This window comes from Choloepus didactylus, chromosome 16 (genome assembly GCF_015220235.1).
Source record: "Choloepus didactylus isolate mChoDid1 chromosome 16, mChoDid1.pri, whole genome shotgun sequence".
Classification (NCBI taxonomy): Eukaryota; Metazoa; Chordata; class Mammalia; order Pilosa; family Megalonychidae; genus Choloepus; species Choloepus didactylus.
Window position 1 is genome coordinate 67,073,767 of NC_051322.1, and position 12,319 is coordinate 67,086,085.

The 12,319-nt window shown below is 41.8% G+C and overlaps 1 protein-coding gene across 2 annotated transcripts in view; it reads right to left on the reverse strand.

The window, feature by feature from the left end:
• Window positions 1–12,319, reverse strand: part of LAMA1 (laminin subunit alpha 1) — a 145,989-nt gene that overhangs the window by 77,854 nt on the left and 55,816 nt on the right. For both annotated transcript variants that reach the window (XM_037806175.1, XM_037806176.1), the window contains exons 7-15: window positions 11,944–12,061; window positions 10,853–11,031; window positions 10,094–10,199; window positions 8,044–8,204; window positions 6,926–7,066; window positions 4,735–4,908; window positions 3,025–3,126; window positions 1,810–2,021; window positions 971–1,082 (exon numbers count right to left, since the gene is read on the reverse strand). In XM_037806175.1, the coding sequence (XP_037662103.1) occupies window positions 971–1,082; window positions 1,810–2,021; window positions 3,025–3,126; window positions 4,735–4,908; window positions 6,926–7,066; window positions 8,044–8,204; window positions 10,094–10,199; window positions 10,853–11,031; window positions 11,944–12,061 (1,305 nt within the window). The remainder of the gene's footprint in view (window positions 1–970; window positions 1,083–1,809; window positions 2,022–3,024; window positions 3,127–4,734; window positions 4,909–6,925; window positions 7,067–8,043; window positions 8,205–10,093; window positions 10,200–10,852; window positions 11,032–11,943; window positions 12,062–12,319) is intronic.

Sequence of the window (12,319 nt, forward strand, 5' to 3'; positions counted from 1 at the left end):
CAAAATGCAAACAGAAAAAAAAAAGAACCTTGCAAAATATTTAAAATAGAAATCGAAATATTCAATTAAATATCTCTATCACAAAACACTAACCAATTTTAATGGAAGTTTATTATTCATAAAGGTTCATAACAACAAATTATAGGTGAAATGTTCTCACTTTGTAAAAATGACTGCCAAGAAATCACAGCCATAATCACAGGCAGTTGTGGACACCTGGGAGGTGGTATCACGTGGTGATTAGCACATGGACTAAGCCCCAATCCTGATATCACCACTTCCTAGTTGTGTGACCTTGGTCAAGTCACGTGATCTCCCTGTGCCTCAGTTTCCTACTCTGCATAGCGGAAAGTATCAGTGGATTATGTGGTTGTTGGGATTCAATGAGCTCTTTTCAACACGAAAAAAGCTTAGAATAGTGCCCAGTCCCTCAAAAGTTCTCAGGAAGAGAGTTATCGTCAACACTTAGGTCCAAATAATTTCAAAATATATTTCGAATGTTTTAGCAACAAATTACTCTTATTGATGACTGTGAGTGTGTTTTCATATTCTTGCTACACTGTGATGTGGAGCCTGCCAGAGTAAAATAGCTTTCCAGTATGCATGCCAGCAGTTTGTAAAAGCTCAGATACATCACGTTCAATCTGCCACAGAAACGCAAACTATAGAATAGGGTCAGGGCTGGGGAAGGGCCACTTTCGTGTTGCCTATGGCAAGAGAACAGCACGAAGAAGGCTGATTTCCAGGTGCCCACCCCTTGCCTGGCAGAGGAATCAGATTTCTTTAAACAATGCAACTTCCAACATCCTTATAAACGTTCCGAATATGCCTATAGCCCCAAAAGGTTTGAACCAAATATTGGGTTTCTAAGATTAAAACTCAACTGGGCACCATTACATCCCCTTTGATGCACGTTTTTCCCTTAGAAGGAAAGAAATGGGAGACGAGAGGCAGTGGGGAAAGGCGGTACCTCACAGGAGACCCCCAAGTAGCCCTGCGGACATTCACAGAGCTCCACGTCAGCAGCCAGGGCCCGCTCCACGGCGTTGGGGTTGGCAGTGTCAAGAGAGACAGAATCCAACCTGCAAAGGGCAGGGATCATTACGGCACTCAGGCACTCATGGATGACAAGGGCCACCTCCAGGAGGCAAGTCCTTAGAAGATTTAATTCAAACAAAATGACCACGTGCTTTTTTTTCCTACAGATTTTCACAACCATGCAATCTCTGGTAATCATCACCGTCCCCTAAATGCCTTTGGCATCTGCTATAAAGCTGTGATGCTGCCCATGGATGGTTGTGGGAATGTTTTGCTGTTGCCCTTGTGGAGTTGAAGCATATTGGGAAAATGAATCCACTCAATCGCCACATCTCTAACCCAGAGAGACTGTTCTGTTTGCTTTAGCTGCAGCCAACTTTTAGGTTTGGGCAGGCGTTACCAGAACCAACCTGCTCAAAATGATGAAGTGACCAAGGATGGACACATTCACTTAAACAGACCCTGCAAAACCTCAACCCGCTACCATTAGAAGAGTGAGAACCAGACTGCAACATGGTACAGACAGCTAGTAACCCAACAGACATTTTCCGGAATCCCCCTCGGACATCAGTCTGTCTCTAAACTATTCCTACATCATCAAGAAAATCATATTGATTGATAGCGATACAATTTCTTAAGACAGCCAGTTTCATTAGCTATGTCTCGAAAATAATAAATGTAAAATAGAATAAGCTTAAACTATTTAATAATAAATACAAACAAGACTGAAGTAACCCCATGATAAGTTTCTCCTTCCTTTTCGGTACATACCTGTAAAGAGCCATTTTTGCAGAATTGTAGTTGGCTCTGATCAAGAGATGTGTTACATTGGCAAGGATGGTCATCAGCTGGTCCCGATCGATCTCCCTTTTGGTATTAAAATCTCGGAAGCTCTCCGGCACAAGCCTGACCACGTTAAAGTACTCCTCGTAGGGCTGCAAGGACAGGCCCTCGGCCCGGGTGCTCACAGCGAGTCCATTTCCCTAACATTTAAAAACAAGAGGAAACATATTTAGAGTTCATTTTAATGAGCAAAAAGTAAAATCAAATTCTGTAGTCAATAACATGGCATTTTATTTGTGCTTAGATTCTTGTAGCAAGAAATGTGACACCTGTAATTCTTGGTCCAGAATTCTCTGAAAAAAAAGTTGTTTCATCGTTATTCCTCTAAGAGAGACCCAAAAATAAATCTAAAGGGTGTGGACTTCGCTGGGATCTTAGAAAGGAAACAAAGTCATGCATCTGCCCACAGTTTTTATCAAAGAAGCCAGTCTGACGTCCCCAACCATTAACTAAAGATTTTAAGCAGAAAACATACATAAACACACTGCCAGCTTTTTGTAAAATTATACTGTTAATAAAAATTATTTACATGACATGATTTCCAATGGTGAAAGGTTGGAGATGGAGATACAAAGCATTAAGGCACATGGAAAAGAGTCAAGAACCTGAAACTGTTCTGCCCAAACGTGCCAGGGACCCCACAGCACTAACATTTTGGGAATCGTTCTGGTGCAGCAAGCACTGTGGACAGGTGTCTTTTTGGTGAAGGGGAAATCCAGGGACAGGGGCTGAGGACATGGCAGAGGACCCTTCAAAGCTGGCAGTGCACCTCTTGTCCCCACACTGCCATGCACAATGTATTTGGGAAACCAAAATGGCAACAGAGGAAAAGAGGGGCATAGAGAGCTGAAAGGGCAGTTTCAAGGTCAAGCAAAACTCATTTCCTTTTTAGGTGCGGAAAGCTGCAGAGATCAAGGGGAGGGGAGTTGCACGCTGTCCTAGAGAAACTCCAGAAAAGTGTCCGAAGACAGAATGAATTCTTACACGAGTCTCAGTGGTGGTCAGGAGAGGCCAAGCACTGTGGATGGCCACTTGGCCATGAGCTGCTTGCTGACCTGGCCAGACTCTGCCTCCTTTTTTCATAAAACCTTCTGTCCGCTGAGCCCTACAGCTCTGTAGCAAAAGCAATGCCAAAACGATTACCTTAACGATGATGTCAGTGTGCAACATTAGGTCACCGTCCACTGTTTCCATGGGAATCTCATATGACACTGTGTATTTCAGGAACCCACCAAATGCAGTCAGCTGAAATGTTTAAATGAGAGTGAACACCGTTGGGAAAATAATCAAAGCCCCCAAGTGAGAGGAAGGGGTCACCAGCGTTTATCTGAAAACAACCAGGCTGCAAGCCTCCCAACACATTTATATTAAAGCAGCAAAAGGGAAGCATGTTATATGAACATTTCATTAATAAATATTACTGCTATGCAGGATACTGCTTAAAAGCACAGAAGAAAAACGTAATTCTTCAAGGACAATTACTATACACCTCTGTTAATTATGCAATAGACATCTTTCATTTAAATATTTTAGCAGACAGTTTGATCCATGACTACGATCTAGACATTTTGATCTTATTGTCCTGCTTATAAGAGAACAATGAGGAACCTATTTGATCTGCTATGTTATTACTCCAGTTCGAGGACAGATCAAGTTAATCCTGATCAGACATCCTTTAATGTAAAGCAGAGATTTTCTTTCTGGCAGGTATGTGACAACAGCAATCTAAACATAGCACTGCAAAATTGGAGAGATGATACGAAGGGAAAAAATTGATCTCCAGTGATGAGATCATGCCATACATTCAGCACATCTTCTAGGGTAATAATTTGATGGAGGAAATAGTCATTTTCAAAAATAAACACCACTTAAAAATACATAAAACATGTTATAAAATTAAAATATGACAATTAAGCTAACTAGAGACTCACCCAGCCTCAATATCTCAATATCTTAACTGTTCTTATTAGAGTATCATTCTCCCTTCACTAGTTGCTGTCTAGTGAGCAGGAATAATTATGGTTTGTTAATTTTCTTGGGGTACAGTAGGAGCATGTTGGAAGTCATGCAGTTATTTTAGGATATTTGTTTTTCTTATTCCTTTGTTTTGTTTTGTTGGAATGTTTTTTTAATTTTTTATATAAATGAAGTTATAAAAAACAAAAACCCAGCTACCCACTCTATGTTAAAGTGAGAGCAAGATATTACTGTAAAACAAAACACATGCACTGTGAAAGTGAGTGGGGAGTGACAGTCACTGGGACACACCCCACTGAATCTGGACAGAAGTGACATAATTGGTCAGAAGGAATGGAAACACACCATGGAAGGGACAGATTAAATCATATAAACCAACTCTACCTTGTAAAATCACTATTTCACAGATTCTTAAAATGGAAAGTATTCTATCTGCTCCTAAAGGGGAACTTTCTATGAGTAATTGTCTGCCGTAGTGATGAAACTGAGGGAACAACACAACAGCCCCAATCCCCAAACCCTCTGCTAAGCCACGGGGATGCAAAGATGAGGACAAACAGCAAACCACGCAGGAACATGATGAAATCGTGATCAGAGGTCAAAGCGATCCAAGAACCCAGAGAGGGAAATCAGAAAGTCTGTCCCAGGAAAAGGGAAGAAGACTACCTAAAGCAGACTGCTTATCACAAAAATTCACAGCTTAAGGATGTAATAAAAAGTTGAACAAGGACAAAAATTTGGACACCATGAATCTGATGTAAGTAAATGGCATGGAATTTTCCATAAGCACTCAGTGACCAGTAAGACTATTTAAAATGCAAACAGTAGAACTAGATATCTGTCCAAGATGCTGTCACTTTCCAGCTCTGAGCGCACCTTATTTCCCAGATATGCCTTCGGAGCCGACCAGTAATACTTGGAAGTCAGCCTCTGCAGGGCCGCGGTGTTGCTGAAGCTTATTTGATGGGGTCCCCCGTTTGGATCCTGCTGGGACTGGACCTTTTCTGTGCTGATCAAGTCGGTGACCAGCCACCCAGACATATCGTTCACCTTTGAAAGAAAATTAAGAATCTCAGAACGTGGAATGGAAAGCACCTTAAATTTCATGCACTCTGACGCTAATATTTTCAAAATGAAGAAAGGGACCCAGAAAGCTTGGCTGGGGATGGAGTTAACACAAATCATGACTGCGGAAGGTAATCTGTGACCCCCAATGTCAAAGGACCAGGGAAATCTGAGAATAAGTCAGATGCATCCACCAAATCCAGGTCAAGAATAAGTAAATTAGCAGGTAAAACCTTAAAGGCCATGGATATATATGTTAGATGAAAAATCATACAAAGCAATAGCAAAGAACTTAAATGCATTGAATAAAATGTCTTTTGCTAACTCTGACATTCTCCCCTTCTTTGCTGTTCTCTGCCCGTGCCTGTGGTGCTTTGGAGCTCTATGAACCCCAGAAAAACATATCCTTCAACTTAATCCATTCCTGTGGATGTGAACCCATTGTAAGTAGGACCTTTTGATGAGTTACTTCAGCTAAGGTGTGGCCTAGGATGGGTCTTAATCCTATTACTGGAGTCTTTTATAAGCAGAATGAAATTCAGACAAAGAAAGAAAAAGTCATAGAGGGAGGAGCCAGAAGCTGAACATTAGTGGAACCCGGAAGATAAGAGAGAGGCCAGGAGCCCAGGACCAAGGATCACCAGCAGTCAGCCCCAGAATGCCAGTCTTCAGGGAGAAGACATCACCTTGATGAGGCCTTGAGTGGTTGCTTGAGCAACCAAGGTAACTTTACCTAAATGCTGAAAAATGTGTAAAAATAACCTCTAGATTCTCCACTCCCAACTTATCAGCTACAAAGACAGGACAACGATCACCCTGGCTTGGTGGCTACAGGAACTTATCTTCCTTCTCAGATACTGATAGAAACGCCCCCTCCCTTTCCAATGCTGCTCCCCCCCCTTACCTGGCCTCTGCTAGTAGCGAGGAAGGGAGGGAGGGAGAAGAAGGGGAGTCAGGGAGCTGCTCTCTAGCACCCACCCTCCTGGTGCCGAGCCCTGATCCCTCCAGCTCTTCCCCAGCTCTCCAGTCTTCACTCTGTCCCTCCCCCATTCACTCATTCAAGTACCACCTGCAAACTCGTCCTCCCAGAACATCTCATTCCCCAAACACCTTGCCTGCCCCTCATAATCCCTGTGCCATGTGCTGTTGTTCCCACCCTTGCCACAAGAATGCCCCCCCACCCCCAGCTTCTTTGAGCTGGGAAGATTCTGCATGACCTCCCATCCCGTTGCCTGAGATGCACTGGGGTGGGTAAGCGGAGGTGTGACGTCACACCTTAAGGCACGTTCCACAGAAGAAACTGGAACATGATGCATTTTATAGCACTATATCGCCACATGGTTTCCACAGGAAAACGTACGAGGAACAAACACATGACCTATAAAGGGACTTCAGCAAAAAGGAGGGCCCTTTCAGGAGGGATGTGACAGTTAAGTCCATATGTCAACTTGGCTGGGTTATGCTGTCCACAGTTTTGGTCAAAGCAAACACTGGCCTATTTGTTACCATGGGGCTATTTCATGGATTTAAATCACTAGTCAGTTGATTGCATCCATGGCTAGTTACACCTACAATCAACAAAGGAGATTGTCTTCAGCAATGAGCAGTCTCATCCAATCAGTCGAAGGCCTGGAAGAGAGAACTGAGGACTTCAGCAGTGAGAACGAAGCATTTCCATCTCCACTTTCACCAGCCAGCTTCTCCTGGGAAATTCATTAAAACCTTCATCAGAGTTCCCAACTTACAGCTTGCCCTATGAAATGCAGATTTGCCAATCTCCACAGTTGCATGAGCCAATTCCTTTAATACCATCTCATAATATTTACATTCACGTGTGTGCGTGTGTATCTCCTGTCGGGTGTTTCCCTGGAGAACCTGCCTAATACAAGGAGGCTGCCTCTGATTGCGCCAATGTCCCGCACGGGTGAGAGAGGGGTTAAAACCCATGGGACAGAGCCCAGAGGAATCGTTTGGGGTCCTGGCTGTGGAGAGCGTCTCCCACCTGACTGACGGGCCAGGAGAGGCTGTCACAGACGTCGGATACACCAAAGCAGAAGCACTCGGTGCAACCCTGGGGGCTCCTCTCCTGCAGGTTGAAGAAGCCCGGCTTGCATCGATCACAAGCTTTCCCCGCAACGTTTTCCTGCAAGTTGAGGGAAAAGATTAGCTTCCGAGACCAGCGCGTCGGCGCAGACAGAACAGGAAATGGTATTAATGTGACATTAACAAGAAAGGTCTTGGGAGATCAGAAAAACAGGTAAATAAACATTTCAAGTAAACGTGAAGTCTCATTAAGTCAGTTATCTTTCCCAAAGAGATATTTTGAAATATTAATCATTTGATTTTGTAGTCAAGAACAAAGCAAGGAATCTTAGAGCTTGATCATTATAGTTAAATGGCTTGTTTTCTTCTTTTGCTTTAAATCTTCCATTTTTGGTTGATCTTTCAAGCTTTATAAAATTTGTAAAAGGCTATATAATTGTTTGTCTTACTACTAAATATGAAAGATTATTTTTCAATTATATATAAAATATACCTAACACTCTTCACATGGAAATAAGCACATACACACAATAGGAAATTCGAGAAATTACAGGGGAAAAGTGTTATTAATATTAAAAGGCCAAAAACCCCACCTCACTGGTACCATATTAATGCCTTTTTTAGAAGTGCTCAATTCCTTTTTAAGAGGAATCCAAAAAAACATATAGTCCTTTAATTAATGATCTTAGAAATTTAGTATTTACCTGGTTCTCTTCTAAATACAAAGCTATAAAGCAATGTCAGGGAAGAGGTGGGCTGCAAGCCAAGGCCTTAGAAATGGTGAGCAATATTTGCTTTCCCTAAGAAGTCACAGAAACCCGTCTGGAATGTACGACCAGTGCCCAGAGGGTACCAGGAAAGAAACCAGATGCCCATCTAAGCCCAAGGACATATCCTATGGCCAACTTGCTGGGACAGGATGTCACACTTCCTAAGCAGGTGTGGGGGGAGAGGGACTCCGTTTGAACCTGAATGCTTGGCTCAAGACTGCATCATCTAAGCCATTGGAATGCTTCCCTTTTTCAGAAAACCCTAGGGAGAACTCACAGACATCGCTAGCCTTGGCTTCACCCTTACCTTACAAAGACAAGGCTCTGTGCATGGGTCGTCGTTGATGCTACCCGCTGGGCTGCAGTCACAGCGAACACAGGTTGGATAACCTTTATAGCCAAACTGGCAGCGATCGCATCTTTCTCCTGCATAACCTTCCTTACATGGACACTGACCCGGCCACTTCCCTGGAGAGAAAAGTTCGGTGATGACCAAACACAAAGGTAAAAGGGATTTAGAGCAGGGCTCAGCTTTGTTTCTGCAAAGGGCCATAGAGTAAATGTATTAGGCTTTTTGGGCTGGAAAGGCTCTGTTGCAACCACTCAACACAGCCACGGTTGCTCAAAAGCACCAGAGACAATATACAAACAAAAGAGCATATCTGTTCCAATAAAACCTTATTACAAAATGGCCCACAGGCCATGGTTTGCCAATCCCTAGATTAATGAAAGAAAACAGATGATAAGCACAGAGGCTGGTGGGAATGTAAAATACATACGTAAAATGGTACAGCGACTTTGGAAACCAGTTTGGCAGCTCTTCAAAACTGAAGCATAGTTACCACATGAGTCACTGATTCCACTCCTAGATTTACACTCAAGAAAGTTGAAAACATATATTTACATAAAACCTGTATATGAACATCCATAGCAGCATCATTCATAAAAGCCAAAAAGTGGAAACAACTCAAATGTCCATCAAGTGATGAATGGATAAATAAAATATAGTATATCTATATAATGGAATATTATTTGACTTTGAAAAGGAATGACGGGTGGATACATATGATACATCATGGGTGAATCTTGAAAACTCTAGGCTAAATGCAAGAAGGTAGTTACAAGACCTCATGGTGTCTGGTTCTATTCATAAGAAATTTCCAGAATAAGCAAATCTATGGAGACAGAAAGTAGATTAGTGGTTGCTTCGGACTCGGGGACCAGTGGAGGGAAATGGGGAGCTATTGCTAATGGGGAAGAGGTTTCTTTTTGGATTGGTGAAAATCTTCTAATACTAGATTGGGGTGACCTGTGAATATACTAAAAACATCGAATTACACATTTTATGTGGGTGAACTGTATGACAGGTGAATTATATCACAAAATAAAGCTGTTTAAAAAAGCACAGAGGCAAATGGTTGAGTGGAATGAGCACTGCCTTTGCTTGTTTTGCCAGCTTTAAAACTTGCTAGTTGTGTAAAGTTGGCCAAGTTTCTTAACTGCTCAGGGTGGCAGTCTCTTTGCTATAAAATGGGTTAAATAATTTCTATCTGCTGTAGTTGTAAAATGTAAATGCTATTTTTTAAAAAATATCGAAGGTGACCATCATTACCAACATCAGCGTCCTCTTTCTCCCATCGTCAGGAGGTGTGAGAATTAATTCAATTGTGCAATTTACCCTACACGTCTCTGGTGCGTGCTCACAGTTGGCACGTCCTTCCCTGCGGGTCAGTATCCATTTTCACTGTCAGTGATTGAGAATTCGATAGGGTCACAGAAGGCTCTGAACAGATGTAGTGTATTCAGCTCTCTATTTGCAAGTCCATGTGCCAGTTTTTGAAATGGAAAGAATGGTGACATTTACAAAGCTAAGTGGAGGATTTGCTCACTTTGTGAGACGATATATGCAAAAGCCTTCTCAGCTCTTCCCAAGAGCCACCTAGAGTGACTGCTATTTACTGTGTTCCACGTAAGGCTTTAAAATGAACCTTATTGCTTCGGTCATTAGATGCCCGATTTTCTGCTCAAATGTTATTCCAACACCTGTCATTCCCACAGTCACAACCTGCCCCCTGTATTCACGAGGACCAATTTCTCTTAGCCTGATGGCACTCATGCCTGCCTGGCATCTTGTTATGTGTGCACTTGGGGTAGAGTCTGCCCTTGAGCAGGAGCTCTGATCATCTTGCTCAACTATGTATTCCCAGGTCCTAGAAAACGACCTGACAGATACAGATGTATCAATAAAGAATCCCATCGCCAAACTGCTACCCCCAGTAATATTTCCACTAGTTACAAATCACTAAAAAAAAAAAAAAAAAATCAACTACAAGCACAAAAGGGGCTCAAGCTCTTACCACCGTGTAAGTCAGAATGGAGGCCATCCCTAACGCATACAGAGCTGAGAGATCCCAGAGGGTCACAGTCACAGGGCAGGCAGGGGTCATCCTCATAAGGAGAAACCTGGGAGGCAGAGAAGTGATCCCAGATTATGACACTATCAGCACTCACATCCGCAATAATATTAATGACAAGGTATATGTGTTATTAGTTCTGGATGCCTCTATGACAATGACTTTGTGGTTTCAGGAAGATACGGTGATCTCAAGCCAGGAAGCTCCAAGCGCCTCCTGGATGCTGACAGCACCTGGTGTCATTAGCGATGTGTCATCCTTTCTCGTTACCATGGTTACCTGGCCCATCTTGCTCCGCCACCTGCCAGAGCCACCTGTCACCAGACTACCACAGGTACCCAGGTAACGACCACACTTCAATTCAATTGAGGAGGCACTGAGCACTTCCCAGGGGCAAGGTACAGCCATGCTACTTACTGCTTGCATCTTCACATCTACACTTAGTACAAAAACCTGAGATGGCACGGCTAATGTGTTCTCGAATTCACGTTAAATAATTATGAGTGTACATCCTACTTTGAGCAAGAAAACAGTAGAGACTGAGTAGGAAATAGATATCTGAAGCACACCACTAGCATAGAAAATAAAGTGAAATATTTCAAAAGGAAATGGGTTTCTAACGCCCAGGGAGAACGGGTGAAGTCTCTTATTTCACCTCTTGGGAGATAACAAAGCTGAGCCAGGGTGAAGAAATAGGCTTACTTTGTGTGGTCTATAATATCCATCAATACAAGTTTCACAGTTGATTCCCATGGTATTCTGTAGGCAATTTATACAAACGCCTCCTCCTTTGAACTGTCCAGCAATGTTCAAACTTCTCTTCTGGTTTGCAACACTTTCATCGTAGTAACAGTCTTTGGCTTTATTGTGACAATTACACTCTAGGAGAATATTTTAACAACTTAATTAAGGTACATACTATGTCCTATAGAAAGAAAACCCTTCCCTCCCTAAGTAAATTTCCATGACTATAAGTTAAAAATTCTAGAATAAATAATTTGAATAGGACATGGGAAATCTTATGAAGGGTAACTGAGAAAAGCTACCAAAGTTATTAAAGCATGTTCCCATTTGACCCAGCAATCCATCTTCTGTGCTTATATTTTGCAGCAATCATTGCACGCTCATGAATGCAATGTATGGTTTAATTATTGCAGTACTGTTTGTGATAATAAAAGACTGGTAACAACTGAAATAGCCATTGATCAGGAACTGTTTAAATAAATGATGTTACATCCTCAAAACAGCATTTCATATTGCTAATAAGGAAAGGTTTTCAAGATATACTGTTAACTATAAAAAGCAGTGCATAGAATGGCACTCTAGTATGTCAGCTCCTATGTAAAAAAGTATGTTAAGGGATAGGAATATATGTTAATATATGCTTTATTTGCATAAAACTTTCAGGAAGAATGTACTGGGAAGTAATGAAAAGTGAAAAGGATGGATATGGAGAGAAAATCAATGCTTTTCACCATATGCTTTTATATATTGTTACATGTTTGAATCTTGTGAATATATTACCTATAAAAATTAAATCCAAGCTAATAAAGAAAAAAAATGAACATATGAGAAGGGATGCCTTGGATAAAACAGCAAATCTACAATTGTGCATTTAGACCTCCCTAGTAATTTGAACTTTTCTTAAGATAATCAATAGTGTTAGGAACTACGCGAATTTTGGAGGAAAGTTATCTCCTTACTACAAAAGTCACCATAAACATCAACATCCTAAGCAGAAAAAAAACAAACACGAACACCTACATTCTTTAAATTCTAAAGCATATTTTTACCTTCACATGTGTTACCAGAAGAAACGGTCCCAGGCCTCCAGGGCTGCTGATGGTATCCAGGACAGCACATGTTACAACTCTCTCCACAAGTATTGTGCTCACACTGACACTGCAGTCTCTAAACCATAAGGAATGCAAAATGTGATTAGAAAACTTTACTGGTCTATATTTCTTTAGTTAAAACAGAGCCCATCTCCCAGTGCTCCCAGCTCAGTCTGGCCAAGCACGCCTCTTTGCTAGACAAAGCAAGCTCAGAGGCTTTGTTGTTTTTCTGTATATACAATCAATCATCTTTGTTGTTTACACAGCAAAAGAAAAAGAAAAACAGAACCTCTCACAGCCAAATATATGGCAGGACTTCACAATGGAGTACATA